Source organism: Clarias gariepinus, chromosome 3 (genome assembly GCF_024256425.1).
Source record: "Clarias gariepinus isolate MV-2021 ecotype Netherlands chromosome 3, CGAR_prim_01v2, whole genome shotgun sequence".
In the NCBI taxonomy this organism is placed as follows: domain Eukaryota; kingdom Metazoa; phylum Chordata; class Actinopteri; order Siluriformes; family Clariidae; genus Clarias; species Clarias gariepinus.
Genome location: NC_071102.1, coordinates 44,204,238 through 44,222,500, shown reverse-complemented (window position 1 = coordinate 44,222,500; position 18,263 = coordinate 44,204,238). Strand labels below are relative to the sequence as shown.

Here is an 18,263-nt window from a genome sequence, read left to right as displayed (position 1 = left end):
AGGATAATATTTAGGAACAGTAAATACAAGAAGAGAACCAGAGTGCTTTAGGGAACAATAGTGTTGCTAGGGATAATGAACATGATTAAGTGCTCCGAACCCATGTCCAGTCCCTGTGAGGTGAAGTATGTGAGTTCTCCTTACGTCCAGCACGTGCCAGAATCAATGCGGTGACTGAACGTTTCTCTTGGCCTCTGTTCTGCTTTTAATGGTGTTAATTGTTGGAAAGCGAGGGACTATAGGATATATGTTACTATAGGAACGGTGCCATATTAGAATGATTGCATTGATGTACTGTAGGGAAACCTGTCATTTGCAGATGTGCAATAAAGTTGCTGTTTACATTTTTTTTTTTTTTTAACAGTAATAGTTTTCTGCACTTTCTAGAATGACTAAGAAACACCCAAAGTCAGCACAATAGTCATTTTCCAATTTCAACTTTGTTCCCTGCACTGGAAGGCTACCTTTTTGGTGCTCTTAAGGAAGTATAAATGATGATGATGTGTAAATTTTGAAATCACCATTAAGCAGATAAAGATAAAGTAAGTTGTTAAGTACAGCGAACTTGACACTTACTTGATCTGATGGATATTTGTTTACAATTTCATTCAATTATAGACTTGTTTATCACGCAGTGTAATTACAAATGCATTTTACACACCCTGTAGCACCACACGTCCCACAATCCCAGTAACCCAGTACTGAGGACAGCGATACAGCAGTATCAGTGCACAGGGTCATTAAATGTAAGGTGCCGTAAGTTGTGCACACACATAGGTATTTACAAGCGTCAAGACATTTCGTTGGCACAACCAACATAAATCGAGCTAACTCAAATGGTCCATGTCTTCCCTGATTGCACACTACTAAGTAGGTTACTCGAAACATTATTAGAATTGACAAGTACCAAAAAAACAATTCCTAAGACTCGCCATCAGTGCGTCCTTAAACCAAACCGTGTCTGAAAAAGCTGTTAAAGTGAATTTCCTTCAAATCAACTCTCATTACAGGTCCAGCATGAGATTTTTGATTCTTGATTAACACCAACAAACACATCTAATGAATGGGGACGTGTAAAGCAGCATGATTGATGTGACTGATGATGAGTTCCCAAGCTTGTAATGATCTGCTAATTTTAAGATTTTTGCCGCAACACTTTCCGAACACGCAGTACTTGGCAACATTCACATAAGCTTAAGGAAGGTATTTTTTGGCCCATTTATCCCAGTGTAATCAGACAGGTTTATGATGGGAGATGTGGTGGAACAGGGAAATCTCCACTCAACCACTATGGCTTATTGGATTTCAAAAGGGGAAGAGTAGGTCCAAACTTCCTCCTTGCTGGAGATCTGCCTTAGCTCATAGCTGTCAAAGAAAATTGTGAAGATCTTTCTTGCAGTTGTAGAACACTTTATCATGTGGTTTTATGTGTAGCTATGCCAGGTTTGGGTGGCTCATAATTCCTAAATGAGTAATTTAGTGAGGATCCTAAAGGGTTCATTGGTTTGTTTTTGTGGAAGAACAACCAATGTGGTAGAACAAGGAGGATTTCATAAAGAGGTACCAAATGAAACTCTTTTAAATGGCAGTGAACCTTTAATTATCTAAAATGTTTTGTAGGATGTTGTGCATTCACTGATAACCCATAAAACAATAAAACATTCAATCTAACTAGGTTCTGAGTTAATCTTGACCACTTAGGGGGTGTAGTGTTGTACAGTAGATTGTAGTGAAGGGCCTCTGTGGATCGGACTTGTTTGTCCGGAGCATTTCACAGGTATTTGATAGATTTGGGATTTTGGAAATTTGGAAGCCACGGCAACAACCTTCAGCTCTTTGCCTGCTAAGCCATGTTCACGGAAGTCTGTGATGCCCTGAGTGTTTTGATACCTTTCGATTGTGGCCCGCGCTTGCTTCTTTTGGTGGTTTTGGCTTTTTTGTGTGATCGGGCCATGTGGGCTGGCCTTTGGTTCCCGTGAGCATGGAAGACCCATGGGTACCCATTAACCTGTCTCCCTTTTACTCATAAATTATTGATAATCAATGTTATTTACTTTACCTTCTGGTGGTGTTAAAGTTATGGCTGATTCGTAAGTCTGAACCCTTCACTCATAATACTGTATAAATGTTTTCTTTTTCTACACAGTCAGAAGACAAAATATGAAGGTTAGAATTAACGCCACTGGTGACACTATTGTCCTGAAGTTTCTTCGACCCAACCCTGATATCAAGCTTGAGGGCTACATCCTGGGCTATGGCTCTAGTATGTTCTCCAAGCAGTTCATCCAGCTTCCAGAAAATGGACAACCCTACGAAACAGAGATTGGTATGTTTTAAACCTCATGATGACGTCTATCGATATAACCATCCGGAATTGGTTTTTAAGTGTTCACTCTTAACAGGATGAGGGTCAAAAAAACACCACAAACCACAGAATGAGGATAGTGAGTTTTTATTTCTCTCAAATAGCACTCTGCAAAAACACAAAACCACAGTGTGCATTAGTCTAGCAGGATTTTCAAAAAACTGCCTTCTGGGCTCCCAAAGTTGGACACTGCTCAGATCGAAACCACAAATCGTTTACTATAGTTATTTTTGGAAAAAAAGTAAGATTAATGAGGTTGCAAAAGTTCAAGGCAACCCACATTAGCTTAGATGCTCTTTGGGATGGTCAGGTGGCTGAGTGGTTTTCTAAATATTTGTTACCATTTGCCTTTAGATATTCCTTGATTAAACCCATTCATAAAATCTGTTTTTTTATTAAAAATATCTGAATCTCCTTAATGCCAAGTTAGCTGTTGGTCAAAGGATCTGCCCCATGAGGTTACTTCTGATTAACAATTAGTCATGGTTTTCTTTTAAAAAAGGAGACCAAAAGTTAGAAAATATGTTCTTAATAGTTCTGAGGATAAATGATTTAGCCGAATTGAAGGCATTTCCAGGTGTTGACCTATTAAAATATATGAAAGCACTACTTGTGCAGTCCACTAATCTCTATAGGACACTGTTTTAACTTATCTTTTTCAGTGTTTATTTGGTTCCCTGTATGATGTTTCCTCAGCAACGTCTATTCTGCCCAGGTTCCATTATTTGACAAATCCGAAACATTAATGCATACCGAGCTTACAAGATGTTAGTGCATTTGACATACGAGTGTGGACAAGCACAAGGACCTGCAGGCAGTTTAGGCTACCAGGCACTTTTCCAGAACATTACCTCAGCTTGGTTATCTTTCACCATTGTTTGGTCACTGCCTTGCCATGTTTTTCCACTCAATCCAGCAGACACCGGGTTCAACAAGGACGTGACGGGACTTGTGGTGGACAAAGACATTTAGACCAAATTTTTAATTACCTTCATGTTCTAAAGCAGAAAAGAATGGAAGAAGTACCTGTTTAAAAATCTGGGAAAGAGTTAGTTGAGGATTCTTTGTGTGGTTTGCGGTTTCATCTTTTTAAAGGAGGTTTTACTTGGAACTCTTTCTAAAAGAAAAGCTGATAGTTGTAGAGCTCTGCATTAAACGTTCAAAGAGCGAAAGGCTCTTGGGTACCTAGAGGGACCCTGGAACATTCTTTTCTGGAAAATAATTCCTGTAGGGTTCTTTGGATGGCTAACAGTTTTAGGTTTCTTTTTCTTTTTGAAGGGACAAAGCTGCTCCATCTATCATCCCCAAAGTTTATGTGGTTCCTCCAACCCTTTAAGGTTGTTGTGGACCTCAACAACATAGCAACAACTTAAAAAAAAAAAAAAATGTTTTTTTTCTACTTGAAATGACTTTAAAAACGAACGAACACCTGCTGTTTCACATTGACCTTTCCAGAAGTGAACAAAACTAAAGAATCCCTTATGATTTTAGTTCTCTGAGAACATTTAACCTTACACTGTACTCAATTACTAAAAAATATCTAAAATGTGCAGTGGGATAGTTATTTAATACAGACAGCAGCCTGAAGTGCCCAAATAGATCCATAAGGCTGAGGTAAAGATCACATGCATGTGAAGTGCAGATGCCAAAAAAATGCTTTGCCTTTAACATAGGAGGGTTCTATAGACCAGAACTGCCAAATGCCTGAATTTATACCATGAGACCAGTATTACAGTCAGATCGTGATGTGGTTTTGGTCCAAAAACAACCACATAGCTCAAAATTCAGAATAATTTCCTATCAGCAGGTTTGGGTATTTTGCTAGACTTGGAGGTATTTAAACTTAATTGATGACCAGCATAAGCCAGGGTTGTAACAACCTACCTCATTTTGCAGTTGCTTAGACATAAATCAACCTGAGACATAAATCAGTCTGGTTCTTGCCAAACAGCAGCTCTTGTACCTAAACTGCCAAACTTTCTGTTGTTCCACTGTCTAATGTATATCTCTATTCCCTGAACACACTTCACCACAAATTAGGTTTCATTCCCTGAGAGCCACACATACTGTATGGAAATGCATGGAATTACTTAGCAGAGAGCAGCTTCAATGACTCTCAAGAGCTGTTTCACTTCAAGTACATATCAAATGTCAAATCTTTTAAGACTTCCGACCCAAATGAAAACATCTATGTTCCTAAAGAGATAAGCCACTGGTGTGTGGAGACTTTATGGTGGTTTGTTGTTCATGAAGGATAAGTCACTGTTGCCATATGCACTTTTGAAATTTCTCTTTTTGGCTTAAGATATTACAATAATAACATCAATTGGTGTAGCACCAAATGGAATCTAATAATGCATGCAGCCAGTTTACACAGGTAAAACATGTTAACGAAAACAGAGTGTCAACTTGAGATCCCTTTTACAAGAGATGTTTTATTTTTGTCTATCCTGTTTAGATGCTGAACCAAAATACCTAGTTGCCGTCCAGCCAATCAAACCCAATGATGTGAAAAAACAATGTACAGGTAAAGTACCACTGCAGTAACCTAGTTGTCTAAATCTAGATGATCAATTGTGATCTTTTTTTGATGTTGGCCCTACAGGTAAAGTCAACCTGGACAAACCTCTTAACCTGGTGATTGGGACAGTCTCACCCACCTCAGTGCTGCTATCCTGGGGGCCATATGCGAAGGTGGCTTATGAGGGCAACATCATGAATGACTGTCTGGAAAACGGGTGTGTTACATGTGCATATGTTCTTACACACAAGCTACTTATATGGGCCCCTGGTTGGACAAACATTATTGTTAGTTAAAGTTAGCAGTTATTGGGCTGGTGCCCTTAAGTAAACATACTGGGTGATTCGGATATACAGTAGGTATATCTTTTATCTGGGAAAAAGAGTACACCTTTTTAAATAAAACTGCACCATAGTGATAATCATCTTACATGAGCCTTTTACGGTCTATCTATCTATCTATCTATCTATCTATCTATCTATCTATCTATCTATCTATCTGTCTGTCTGTCTGTCTGTCTGTCTGTCTGTCTGTCTGTCTGTCAGGGATATAGTTTAGTATTAGTGCATATTTTAAAGTGATCTGCCCTTTTAAAGAACACTTTTTAACACTGATTTTAATTAAAGTTTAAATGTCAAAATCTGCATTTTTACTAACCAAAGAATTGATTATCAACTTGATTAATTTTTCCATTTAAAACACCTGTCGGGTTTTAATCACACATAGTTATAAGAATAATCAATAATAATAAGCAAACAGTTTGGAAAACGCCTAACAGTTCATTTTGATAGGTAATGGTTCTTAAATAAGAGTAAATTATTTTGAGACCAAAACATTTTGATGTGAGTCCAGGGATTCACCAGAGGCAGATCTGACGAAGCCCCAATTATGTTCCTGCTTATTCAAGTCCCTTTAAATTGTGTGTTTGGGTAACCACAATTAACTATAATAAAGCAACCTCACATTAAAATGTTTTATTCTCCACCTCTAGTGTTCAAGATTTGCAATGTTTTTTAGCCCTAAAATGAAAAAGAGAATCAATCGAGTCGGTTTACTGAGAAAGAAAAGGTGTATAACTGTGTCCAACATTCTTTCTGCCTGACAGAACTTTGTGATTTATGATGCATGACTTCTCAATTGAAAGGAGCTCGATTTAGTGGAAAACGATTGTGCGGCTTATGGATTCCTGCCACTGCAGGTGTGTCTTCAGCATGCCTCTCCTTCTCTGTTTCTTACATACACTCCTCTAGTATTTTTATTTTTTTTTTGGCTAAATGGAAAAGGAGAACTATTGGACCCAATATCGGAAAGCCTGATCCGCACCAATGTGGCAGAGAAGAGGATTTTTTTTTTTTGCATGAACGCTGCTCTTATTAAAACCTAATGTTGTGCATGTCCTGGCTGCAATTTTACGTATTACCGAACATGGGCACGGCGAAAATAGAGCCTCATGAGGCAGAGGAAACCTAATCTGTCAGGCTCAGCATTTTAACCCAGGCTGTAACTGCATCCAAGCCAGTTGAGTAGTTCTGGAGTGAAGAGAACCTACAGTAGAAACTGAAAAATAATCTTTTTGTATAAGCATATGAAAAACATATTTAATGGTTTAACTACAATATAAATCTTAACTAAAATCATATGTATCAGTTTTTGGCTGTGAAAACCTGATCTTAAGATAAGATATACCTTTATTCATCGCACAGTGGGAAAATTTATTAAACCAGTACTTAAAAACGTAACTCCTCAACTTGGTATAATTGGTGTTATTGGCAGCACCAGATTATAATCAAAGATTTGGTGAAAGGACACAAATAATGACACAGACTAAAACAAAATGGAGCCATGACCTGGCAACCCTGTCATTAACTCTACTTTCTGTTCTTGTAGTTACTACACAATCCGCTACAGGGAAAGGAACAGGAAGTGGATCTATCAGACTTGCCCCACCAGTGACACGGTCATCGACAACCTAAAACCCAACACTCACTATGAGTTTGGCGTCCGACCCAACAAAGACGACCGCAGCGGCGTGTGGAGCAAACCCGTCATCCACAGCACCAACATGGGGGGTATGCAAGCTAAACCATCCATCCTGCAACAAGTCTTCTCCACAAATGTTATCTTGGTTAACCACAACTGCCTGTAATTTACCTCCAGGCTTCAGCATGCTTGATTTATCTGGAGTTAAGTTGTGTGTTTTTTTTCTTTATGACCTGACATAATGCCATCTAACCAACCCACAAGAACTGCTTTGACGCCACAGACCACAGCAGATCTTTTAAATGTCAGAAGAAAATCTGCAGAGAACACTGAATGACCAGGCGGCACGTGCTGCAAATCCGAACCTTCCAAGGCACTTGACTCTAATCTCCTTTCGATCTTCTCTTCCAGACAAAACCATGAACAGCCCCCTCAAGCCAAGTCAGACCAAGCCTGAGGTGAGTTCTTTGCCGGATCTCTGTTATGTAAATTCTTCAGGTTCATGTCTCCTTTTTACCTCCAAGCGCAGACAGTGGGGACTTCCCCCATATGAACCTGTCAGAGCTGCTTTTAGAGAAAGTAAAGTGTCACCTTCTGGCCAATCAGAATCCAGAATTTAACAGCATTGTGACCTATTCATAGATCAAGACACTTCTTAAGAAAGCTCAAAACAGTGCACAGGACAACAATCAGGTTTTCTTTTAATCTTTTAGAAGCCAGTGATGCCTGGACCACGCACAGTGTTTCCACCGCGGCCAGGTAAGTCACTTCATGTTTGTTTTCCCAACCTGAAAAAAAGAGTGTGGGTCTGACAAACATTAACAGTGTATTGATTTCAAAATCTATCTATCTAGATAGCTACATATCTGCCTCTACAGTATAATCAACAGTCCTTTTATCCATAAATCTATCCATCCATCTATCCAACTATTTCTATCTATCTGTCTGGCTCACCTGTTTATCATCCATCCATCCTTTATCCATCAAACTATTTGTTCCTAGAAAACCTCGTGTGGTTCTGTCTGTTTTGTAGGGTGACAAACATTAACAGGATAGTGATTTCAAAATCAATCTATCTATCTATCTATCTATCTATCTATCTATCTATCTATCTATCTATCTATCTATCTATTTCATTCTGTTCTATTAGCTCTGGACAACAGGACCCTGTCAAGACTCCAAACTCACACAAAGCCTGCCATTCCTGGAGCTCCAAAGACATCTTTTGGTAATTTCCTTTTCTTTCCTCAACTCTTCTCTCTTCCTCCCCTCTCACACTGTCTTTTAAGCTTTGTTGCTGGTGATACATTACCAAGCCTGACACTTCTTCACACACACACACACATTTACACAATTACTAGAAACATGTAACAACCCACTTCTTTATTTCTAGCACCTTTATTTGTATTTAAATTTCCCAGTTATGAAACATTGCGTTATTTTCCACAGTGCCTCCTCTGGTAGAGCAGGAAACTGCACTCATCTCTGGGTCCAATGAGCCCAATCAGCCTCAGCTAACACTGGGTAAAATAGAAAGCCTTATACTTTTGCAGTTACTCAGCTTTGTGCTCGCTCTTGCTGCTGGAATGGGGGAGGGAAAATAAGCACAGTGTAGGCGGAGACTGAGATTGCCCCTCCCCCTCTGATTGGCTGCATGTTGGCATGATGTGAACCAATGGAGAGCTAGAAAGTCCTGATTCCTTGAAGAGGAGGATTCCTGGTTGGCGTAAGTGGTTTTTATTTTCCAGATTGCCATGCAGAGGAAAGCCTACTGGTTTTGCATGATGTCTTGATTTTGCAAAATGTTCGCATTTGTGTTCATCATCTTGTTAGGATAGTATGCTTCATATCTCATCATCCATCCATCCATCCATCCATCCATGCATTCATCCGTCCATCTATCTATCTGTTAAGTATTTAAAAAATACTACTGAATTTTTCATTAAGGTTCAGAAAAATTCAGATTACATCCTAATGTTACACTGATTCATCTTCCACGTTCCACAGAGATCTAATTCATTATGCTGCATTTCAGCTGCTGGCCATGGTTCAGTCTGCATGAGATCCATGCATGCCATTTAAAACAAAACAGTGATTTCTTCCAGTCTCAGCAGGGAAAGGCAGTGATCAGGAGTCCTTTTATGTCTTTCTCTGTCTTTCAGACTCAGGATTAAACATCAGTCTCTCTTTTTGTCTTCTCATTCAAACCAGCTAGCTGATGAGACCACGAGCTATTAGAAAAACCATTGACTAACACAGGGTTAATGAAAAAAATCAGGATTAAAAGCAGACAGGAAGTTATTTGTCTCTTGACAGACATTTGAACACCCATGCCATCTGGTTCTGATGGAGTCGATTTGAATGGTGGGTGCTCAAATGTAAACTATAGTGACAGGATAGCAGGGAGGGAAAAGACAAAAACAATCCATCTGGATTGCCAAGGGTCATGGTCTCAAAAGTCAAAGCTGCTTTGTTCCTTTTCTCTAGAAACAGACACAGGCAGTCTTGCTAGAAATGCCTCTTCTCGAGCCGGAGGGATTTCTCTCCAATTGCCACGTCTCCTGTCCACTCAACCCCCTCGGCAGACAACCACTGTCAGTCCTCACACCCCCTTCGAAGGCACCCAGAGACTTGGCCTCTCCCAGAGCAAGGCACCAAGTGCCACTCCCAAGACTTATAGTTCGTCTGGTAATTCTGGTAATTAACCTTTAAGTTGGTTTGTTTCTAACGCTTATGTTTTCACTGCAGCAGTGATGTCCTTCAATCAATACTTCCCCCCCCTACGCTATGTAACTGGAGGCAACATACATTATTTTCTAATAAGCTTCCAGTGTTCTCAAGGCTTTATGCCATGAACAACCCTATTAATGATCATCAATCTATCATTGTTTTAGATAAAATAAAATGAAAACCTTCCTGTAATCCCTTTACTTCATTCTCCAAAAAACAGATAAAACCACCAGAAAGACAGCCAGTAACAATAATTGGTACAGAGCTGACCTCACTGTAGTAATCTTCTTGCTGATTTTTGTCAGATGAATGGCTGCCACCCAAGGGACTGGCTGAGAGGTCTACAGTAGCTCGTGCCAGTACTAATATGTGACCTCACAGCCATGCTAATCTATTCTCAAGAAGTCTCAATTCACTTCACTTCACTTTAATGTGTCTTGCTTTAATATATACACTGTATGGCACTGGGTGCACCTAATGCAGCCACATCTACATCACAAAATCTGTAATGAAGCATTAATCATACAGTATATTTACAAATAACACAAACATTTCTTCGCTATTTGCTGTAGCTGTAACTCCCATACAGCTTAGTAGCATGACACACAAACAAACCTTTCTGTAATAATAACCTACACAGAACATCTTTCATTAAGACTGATGTAATGCCACTAAAATGTTAGCTATTAACTGTAAGTCTTGTATGGTACAATGCTGTTCAAGCCAAACCGGGACTTGTGATAAAATTTGGGAAATGAAGTCATAAAACTGATTGATATTTACAGAAGACTTTAAGCACAGTGTAGTGATAAGACTCTTAGCCGCTTAGTAAAACATTTGAATGGTGAAAACTTTTAAAGAAGGCCACATGTCCGTGAATGATGATCCCGTCATGCATCATTCCCAAAAGCCCACTGAGGTCATTCCCAAGAACGTTCAAAGAGTGGAACGCGTGATTTTTGAAAATCGACAGATAACTTGTCTCAATTTGCACAAAACATGCATCAGTCTGTGGAAACTACACACAATCATTGACCAGCACCACTTGCACTTTACAGGAACTCAGGTGGGAGGTAGTACAGTCCTGACCTCACCCAAACCATTTCCACATGTCTGGGCCTTCAAAGGACTTCCTGGGAAGCCAGCAATTCAGTCTGATCATTGTTACCTTGATGGTATAATTGAGATAAGTGCATTAGTGTAGCAGGGGATTATAAGGAGAAATAAAGAGTATTTTTACTCTTTTAGTATTTTTAATTCTGTGCAATCGAAAGTCCCGTATTGAACTTGAACATCTCTGGTATTTATTGTGTTCCATGATGTCTCATTTTACATCTACACCCTCTTTTTTTGCTCTAGGGAAACCCTTAATATCCTTTAACCTTAACCTTTAGGAAACAGTACATTTAGTTTTAGGGAAAAAAAGTTCTAATTTAAACTGTTCCTGACAAGAACACACTGTGAATATTTAAGGGTTTTCCTAGAAGGAAAAGCAGATGCACTAGATGATCTGAAATTTTTTTTTTCCTTCCATTCTATCCATAAATGCACATAGGGTAACCCGACATACTGTTGTATTTCTTCATCCAGGTAAAAACTTTCTGAAAGACCCAAGCTTGTCTGTTCCACCCAAACCAGTTGATTCAGGCGTAGCAGTGACCAGCAGGAACCGGACGGTTGTGCCCAGAACTCCTTTAAATCCTAACACCATGCGGCCCCCTTCTTTCCCCAGGGCCAACGACTCGTTCAGAAGATATGGGGGTAAAGGAACCACTTTAACCCCTTTGCACTATAATAATGCCTTGCTTTCTTTCTTTCAGCCTCCCCCTCCCCTCTTTCTACTGTATCTCTCATTCTAGCTTTAGCATTCTTTGGGACCAGAGATATCCTGTCTCCTTCATGTCCAAAAGCAGCACACATGCAAATTTGGCAATGCATTGCTCCTAGGTCCCGATTAAAGCAGCTATATGCAATCCTAAATGCATGACTTCGGGCTTTGTGAAGGACCACAATTGTCTGTGTTTAACTACTGTATCTCTATAGTTAATGCTTTACTAAATTCTTTCTTGTTAATCTTATGGAATAGTTTATTAAAGGGTACACTAATACCATTTGTTACAGACCCAGTATGAGTACATGTTTATTTGTACTCTTTGTTACTGATGACAAGTTTAGAACCCTATTTAGTATTAATTTATCAGATACATCACTAAAAGTATGTGTTTCCCTGGTTTATAGTATGGCGACCATGAAAATGTTCACAGATGTGTGCTATAGGATAACCTGTATTGTGGGAAGATGCTTCACTTCCTCCACAGTCATGGGTATATGTGCACTTCTACTAATTATTGTAATAAAGCCGTCATTAGTTAAACGACGTGAAAGACATGAAACATTAAAGAGCTGCATGAACGTGACTCTTGAAGGCTGGAAGTCATGAATGCTGCCTTCGAGCCAATTTTTTTCCGGGTCTGCAACATGTGGCGTGTGTGTGCAGACCAGCCGTCACGCTCGCCCTGTTCCCTGACAGGTTTACACAGAGTGCAAGTGTGTGTGATTTACAGTGATGGGTACAGACCGTCTGCCTTCCCACCATCTGTACAGATTCCTGTTCTCACCAGTCAACTTTGTTCCCAGCTCCCAGTTCCCTTTAGGGTGCTCAGGCTAATGCGAGGTTCTGCCACAAGAACCAGTGTGTTTGTAATGTATCTGCATAATGTCCCTTCTTTTCCCTTTAACAGTGAACGGACAACATCATAAAGGAATGTCTTTCCCCAAACCAGTCACATGGTCCAGAGCCAGAATGGGTAAAATGAGCCGACCCGGTGTCACTGTGTTCTTGTCAGCCACCATTAACCCGCATTTCTCTTGTGCTGGTGTCTTTACCTTTTGTTTTGTTATTCCTGTCCAGTCAAGTGTTTTATGCCCGTTTGCTCGCCAGCCTGTCATGTTTCTCATATTTCCTCAACTCAGTGTTGGTGATTTTTTTTCTCTCTCTTGTCCGCAAGCTTCAGGCAGATGCAAATGCTTCATGGTGCAGCTGCTTCTTGTGGTACTCGTTGTGATGTTACCCTGTGGTGCTCTGTCTCATGAATGCTGGGTCTTTTAAGAAAATAGCACAAATGGCCGCTGGATTTATAACTTATTTCTCTGTTGTTACCAAACATGTTTGGGCATAGGTGCCAGCTGTATGGGTGCCACACATTTAAACACCAACGTTACATGTTTTTTTTTTTTTCATTTTCATTCGAAAGCTTTAAAGCCAAATGGTAACCCACAGCAGTGTGTGATTTCAACAAACCATGCTGCGTGTACTTTCTTTTGCACAAGCGTCACCGGTGTTAATCATCCTAAAAGAATTTTAGAAGTGAGCGCCTATGTATAGGATTGTTTTATGATTGTGACTACACTGGGAATTCTGGGAGTTCTTCATGCTATTGTTTTGAATTTATTATGTGCATGTGGAGCTGCATGACTACCATGTAGTGTTTATGAGCTTGTGTTGTGTATCATCATGCTGTTCCATGTAGTATCATAATTCATTTCAAACAAAGACTGTAAACAATTCGGCCCATCTCAAATGTTAATGAACACGTTAACCTTTTAATATTTGCTTACTTAGCACTGTCATTTTTAAATCACTTGTACATAAAAAAGGTTACGCACATACAGTATCTACATAGCATCTTTATCGTTCCATTGTACTGTATTATCAGGGTCCCTGGTAAAGTAGTCTCAGGTTACCTTCTTGAGAGAGGTTTCAGTAAACAGTGGAATACTTGGTAGAAAGCTTATAAGGTTAACCAGAGAACCTGGTAGCTAAAGTTTCTTTATGTTTAGGTGCCATCTACAATGGAACAGATACCAATGATCTTTAGACTGACCATAACAATGCGTTGCTTTCATATCATACAAAGTGCTTATTTATTAATTCATCTTGGTAAGGCTTTATCCTGGTTGAGGCAAGAATACACACTGGATCCTACAACATCTCAAGGTGTTATGTGGAACCTTTCTTACAACCTAGGGACAATTTTGTGAAGCCAGTCCACTTGAGACCTGGGGATTCAGAGCTTTGAAATATCCAACAATGTAATAAGATTCTCTTAAAAATGTGGCAATCATGTGACAATCGTACATCAGTGTTTTCGAAAACTGACACAGAAAGAAAGAAAGAAAGAAAGAAAGAAAAAATATTGTAAAAACAAATTTTGTGGTTGCTGATGGTGATACCAGTCCTTCTTCTGAGGAGTTATACATTAAATAAAATAGACAAATTAGTTCACAATCCTTCCTGGTCACTCTCAATTCCCCATCAGATGCATGATAGCCACCCACTTCTTTTTAAATTCATTATTTCAGCTCCTCCGGCTGAGTCTTCGGGAAAATACTTTCCTCATGGACTTGTGGCGTCGGCTGGTCTTCGGGCTTTATTTTAGGAAAATGAAGTTTTAGCTTGAATTCTGCCCAGCTTTTCGTAACACATTTTTTTCTTCTCTTCTCGCCACAAGATGCTAGGTGCTGGCCTCTGTTAAGAAGCTAACGATTTTACTGCTGCTTCTGAAACAGATTGAACAAATTTTCCACGCTAGAGTCCATTACATCAAGCCAGTTTCCCTTAGGCTTTGCTTATGTGCTACACTTGAAAAAACAGAAGTCCTGAGCAACAACAACAATAACAACAAGAAATTATTTTCCATCAATGTTTAGGTTTTACTCTGACATAAGCCTGTCAATCTTTGTTAAAAAATTTTTGTTGTTGTTTAAATTTCATTTTTGAACAATTTTCAACTTGTCTTTGTTCTTTGACAAGGCCTGCATGATCAGTTCTGCAAAGCCAAACACCAACTGATGTTTTCTGCCTTGTTGAGACATTTGGACTTATAGCAGTTCAAATCTAAGCAGTCGAAAAACTTTTGGGGTAAATGCATGATTCGTTATAAAAGTTTTTTTTTTTCTTAACATCTAAAAGGATAGTCATCTGAAAAACCCATCAACCCTTATTCAAGATCACTCACCAGCATATACATTTACCGCCCTCTTACTGTAAGTACACCTCGCTAAGACTTGCTTGGATCCCTTTTGCTTTCAGAACCGCATTAATTCATAGCCCTTCATGGCATAGATTCAACAAGGTGCTGGAAATATTCCTTAAAGATTTTAGTCCATATTAGCATTATAGCATCATGCAGTTGCTGCAGATTTGTCAGCCGCATATTCATGACATGGGTCTCCTGTTCCACCACATCCCAAAGCTGCTCTATTGGATTGAGATCTGGTGACTGTGGAGGTAAACTGTACAGTGAACTCACTGTCATGTTCAAGAAACCAGTTTGAGATGATGAGTTTAGCTTTGTCATATGATGTGTTATCTTGTGCTCATAAAGGGATAAACATGGGAAGCAACAATACTCAGATAGGGTGTGGCATTTAAACGATGCTCAATTGGGCCCAAAAAGTGCCAAGAAAATCCTACCATACAATTACTGCACACCAGCAGCAGCCTGAAACGGTGATAATAGGCAGGACGTGTTCTGTTGCTGTAGCCCATCTTCTTTAAGGTTTATCATGTTGTGCATTCAGAGATGCTCTTTAACATACTGTTGCCTTTCCATCAGCTTGAACCTTGCCATTCTTGCCAAGTCTAGTCATTCTCCTCTGACATCTTAAATCGACAAGGCATTTTTACAGACAGACAAATGTCACTCACTGCATATTTTCTCTATTTCAGACCATTCGCTGTAAACCCTAAACCTTAACTTCTAGAAAATGTGACAAGACGACTGATTATAGCTGTTACAATAGATGATTGTTTCATAGATGCACAAGAAAATGAGATAAAGTTTGTTAATAAATCAAAAAATTACATTTAATAAGGGAATATAAGGAGCAAAAAAAATCGCAGAAATGATACAAGTGTTCCACTGTTTTTTTTTTCCTATTGTGGAGAAAAAGTAAAAATGTAGCAAATCCAAACCCCAATTTTGCAACACCAACATACTAATGATCATTAAAAATTAGGCACATTAGGCACAACACTTTTTTTATTTATAATTGTTTGGTTTTGTTCTTCAGGTTCTTCTCCTCGTTCAACTTTCACCATCAATAAAAAGCCTAACCAGGTCGGAAAAGCCAGTATAAATGGTGAGTATTTTTTGCAGAGGAAATTTTTATCATGAAATATGTAGGAAATGTCTGGAAAAATCATGCTGAGCCTTTAAAAAAAATAATAAATAAGTAAAGAATTACCAAGCTAGTTATGTAGTTATTTTTTAAAATGGTCATATATCGTTTTGAAACCAAATAATTTATATTTTGTTCACACCTACAATCAGCCTCAGAAATATTGTCACTCTGCATGGAAAAAAATATATACACCAATCAGGCGAAACATTAAAAGGGCAAAACATATTGCCAGTATTGTGTAGGTTCCTCTTGTACCACCTAGCAAGCTCTGCAAGACCTCTCCACAGGAACTCTGGGGTGTGCTGTAGTATCTGGCACAATGGATCCATTGGGTGCTTTGGGTTGCAGGGTGAGGTCTCCATCGATTGGAATTATTTGTCAAGTACATCCCATGGGTTCTTGATTGTATCTGGGGTGTTTGGACACAGAGTTAGTGGCTTTGGGACCATTTTCTGCTGGACCCCATGCACAGTCTGGTACTCTTCTATAATAGCCAACATTAACTTTTCCAAGGGGTCAGATGGGATGGGTTGGCCTTTTGGTCCCTGCGGGCATGGCTGAGCCTAGAGTGCCCATGGTCCTGTCAAAATTTTACTGGTGTATAATTGATCATTCTTGTTATTGAATTCTCCTGGCAGTGGTGTTAGTGTTTAGGCTGATCTGTGAAAATCATAAGTAATGCATTTTCTCTGCAAAGCAGTTTAATTATTATTAAGTAAAAAGATAATGGTGGAATCTATTTTTTACAATGTGATTTTGTTTTAAAGATGGATATTTTAATGGCAAAATAACCATCAAATAACCAAAATAAATATTTAACTATTTACCAAATACTAAAAGGTGTCCACCTACATGCCATCCGGTGATAGATACACCCCACCCTGTAGATATAGCTACTGTATCGTTTCTGTGACAGTTATTTACAGGGTTGACTTGCCAGCTCGATGCCTATGTGTTTAAGCACTTGGGGGTATAGGACCTTGCTTAAGGGTCCAACTGTGGTAACCCAGCGTTGTCTGGGCTCAAACTGGTGACCAGCAGTCCAACACCTTAACCACCACCGCCCGTACCCCCTTACCAAATACTACTATATTAAAACAGAGAAATCAAGAGGATGTTTTAGCTACAAGGAAAAAATTGCATTTGTATTTGAAAGTTATTCTACTTTAGTTTAGGTTGTAATTTTTAATGCCTGTCTATAATCATCATTTTATACCTTTACTTTCACACACTTCTTTAAGGGACACCAATGCATACAGTATATTGCATGGTTTATTTACAGTTTATATCTTTTTTTCATCAGACAAATTGATTGACCCGAAACCTGACAAATCATCTTTCCTGAAGCCCAAAGCACCCCCTGCGACGGCCAAACCAGTCAAACCCAAAACAACTGCTTCGTCTGTGAAGGGTAAAAATAAATGTAGTATTTTTGACATAATAAGTATCACTTTGTGAATTGTAGTTGACATTTATTCTATCATGTGATTTCATAGCGGCACATTTTGAAACATGGGAGAACTCATCAGCTTTCAGCTCTATTCCAGTTTCCAAAGTGGACGCCCTGGGCAAAGAGCGCTTCATTGGTAAAGTAAAAGCACTTCATTGCTAAAGTTTACATAAAATGCAAGTTAGCCATAATAATATTAAAAGCAATAGCCATAAATAATATTGTTTTAATTAGTTTCATTTAGCCCACATCATGTTTATAATTTTTATGAGTCTGGATCAGCATTGAAGGTTTGATTGAATCTGATTTTTTTTTCTTGTTGTTGCAGCTCCTCACGTGGTTTATAAAACAGACAAGAAACCAGACGAGCCGTGTTCTATCACTACGTCCCTGAGCTACTTTCCAGAGGAAGAAGGAGGGGAAACCACAGTGACCGGCCCTCCCCGTACAGCCCCGTCTAACCTTACTGTGGTTACAGTGGAAGGTTGTCCATCTTTCATCATCCTTGACTGGGATAAAACTGACAACGAAACCACGGGTAAGTGGACAAAAACCCATTTTCTTACTGTGAATAAAGGAAGTTTATTCTATAATGACGGTAAATTCACAAGCTATGGTTGAACACTGTGTTTCTAGATGCATATTTTCTTAGATATGCTTTATAACATCTGGATTGGATGCATTGTAACATTTTGCAACAGTAGCAGTCAGACTTTTAAAATAAACTTTACCTTTCAGTTCAGCTTACTCATAATTACAAATTTTTTCACTAACCAGGAAACAAAACCTGATCTCTTTTCCCCTCTCGTCTGTTCCAACCACTCAGCTTTCAGCATCATCAGTATTCTAATACACTGCCCTGATCATCTGTTATCATATGCGCCTGTTGCTCACTGGTTCATGCCTGAAGTTAAAGGCTTTTTATGCTTGAATATTTCTTAGGTCACTGTGTGGCTTAACAAACAAAAAACATTTCTCTGAAACTGCTCAGGTGCAGGGACTGGACTGAAAATAAGACTCAAAAAGAACTT

The 18,263-nt window shown here is 39.1% G+C and overlaps 1 protein-coding gene across 7 annotated transcripts in view; it reads left to right on the top strand.

Annotated features, from left to right (window-relative positions):
* abi3bpb (ABI family, member 3 (NESH) binding protein b) overlaps positions 1 to 18,263 on the top strand; it is a 28,403-nt gene that overhangs the window by 2,572 nt on the left and 7,568 nt on the right. Inside the window, exons 2-16 of one of the 7 annotated variants that reach the window (XM_053492212.1) lie at positions 2,147 to 2,326; positions 4,824 to 4,892; positions 4,971 to 5,103; positions 6,774 to 6,955; positions 7,278 to 7,324; positions 7,580 to 7,625; positions 8,017 to 8,094; positions 8,316 to 8,390; positions 9,354 to 9,563; positions 11,187 to 11,357; positions 12,338 to 12,403; positions 15,672 to 15,740; positions 17,086 to 17,193; positions 17,279 to 17,368; positions 17,561 to 17,770. In XM_053492212.1, coding sequence (XP_053348187.1) covers positions 2,147 to 2,326; positions 4,824 to 4,892; positions 4,971 to 5,103; positions 6,774 to 6,955; positions 7,278 to 7,324; positions 7,580 to 7,625; positions 8,017 to 8,094; positions 8,316 to 8,390; positions 9,354 to 9,563; positions 11,187 to 11,357; positions 12,338 to 12,403; positions 15,672 to 15,740; positions 17,086 to 17,193; positions 17,279 to 17,368; positions 17,561 to 17,770 — 1,734 coding nt within the window. The remainder of the gene's footprint in view (positions 1 to 2,146; positions 2,327 to 4,823; positions 4,893 to 4,970; positions 5,104 to 6,773; positions 6,956 to 7,277; positions 7,325 to 7,579; positions 7,626 to 8,016; positions 8,095 to 8,315; positions 8,391 to 9,353; positions 9,564 to 11,186; positions 11,358 to 12,337; positions 12,404 to 15,671; positions 15,741 to 17,085; positions 17,194 to 17,278; positions 17,369 to 17,560; positions 17,771 to 18,263) is intronic. The other 6 variants (XM_053492215.1, XM_053492214.1, XM_053492217.1 and 3 more) reach the window with 6 other exon arrangements.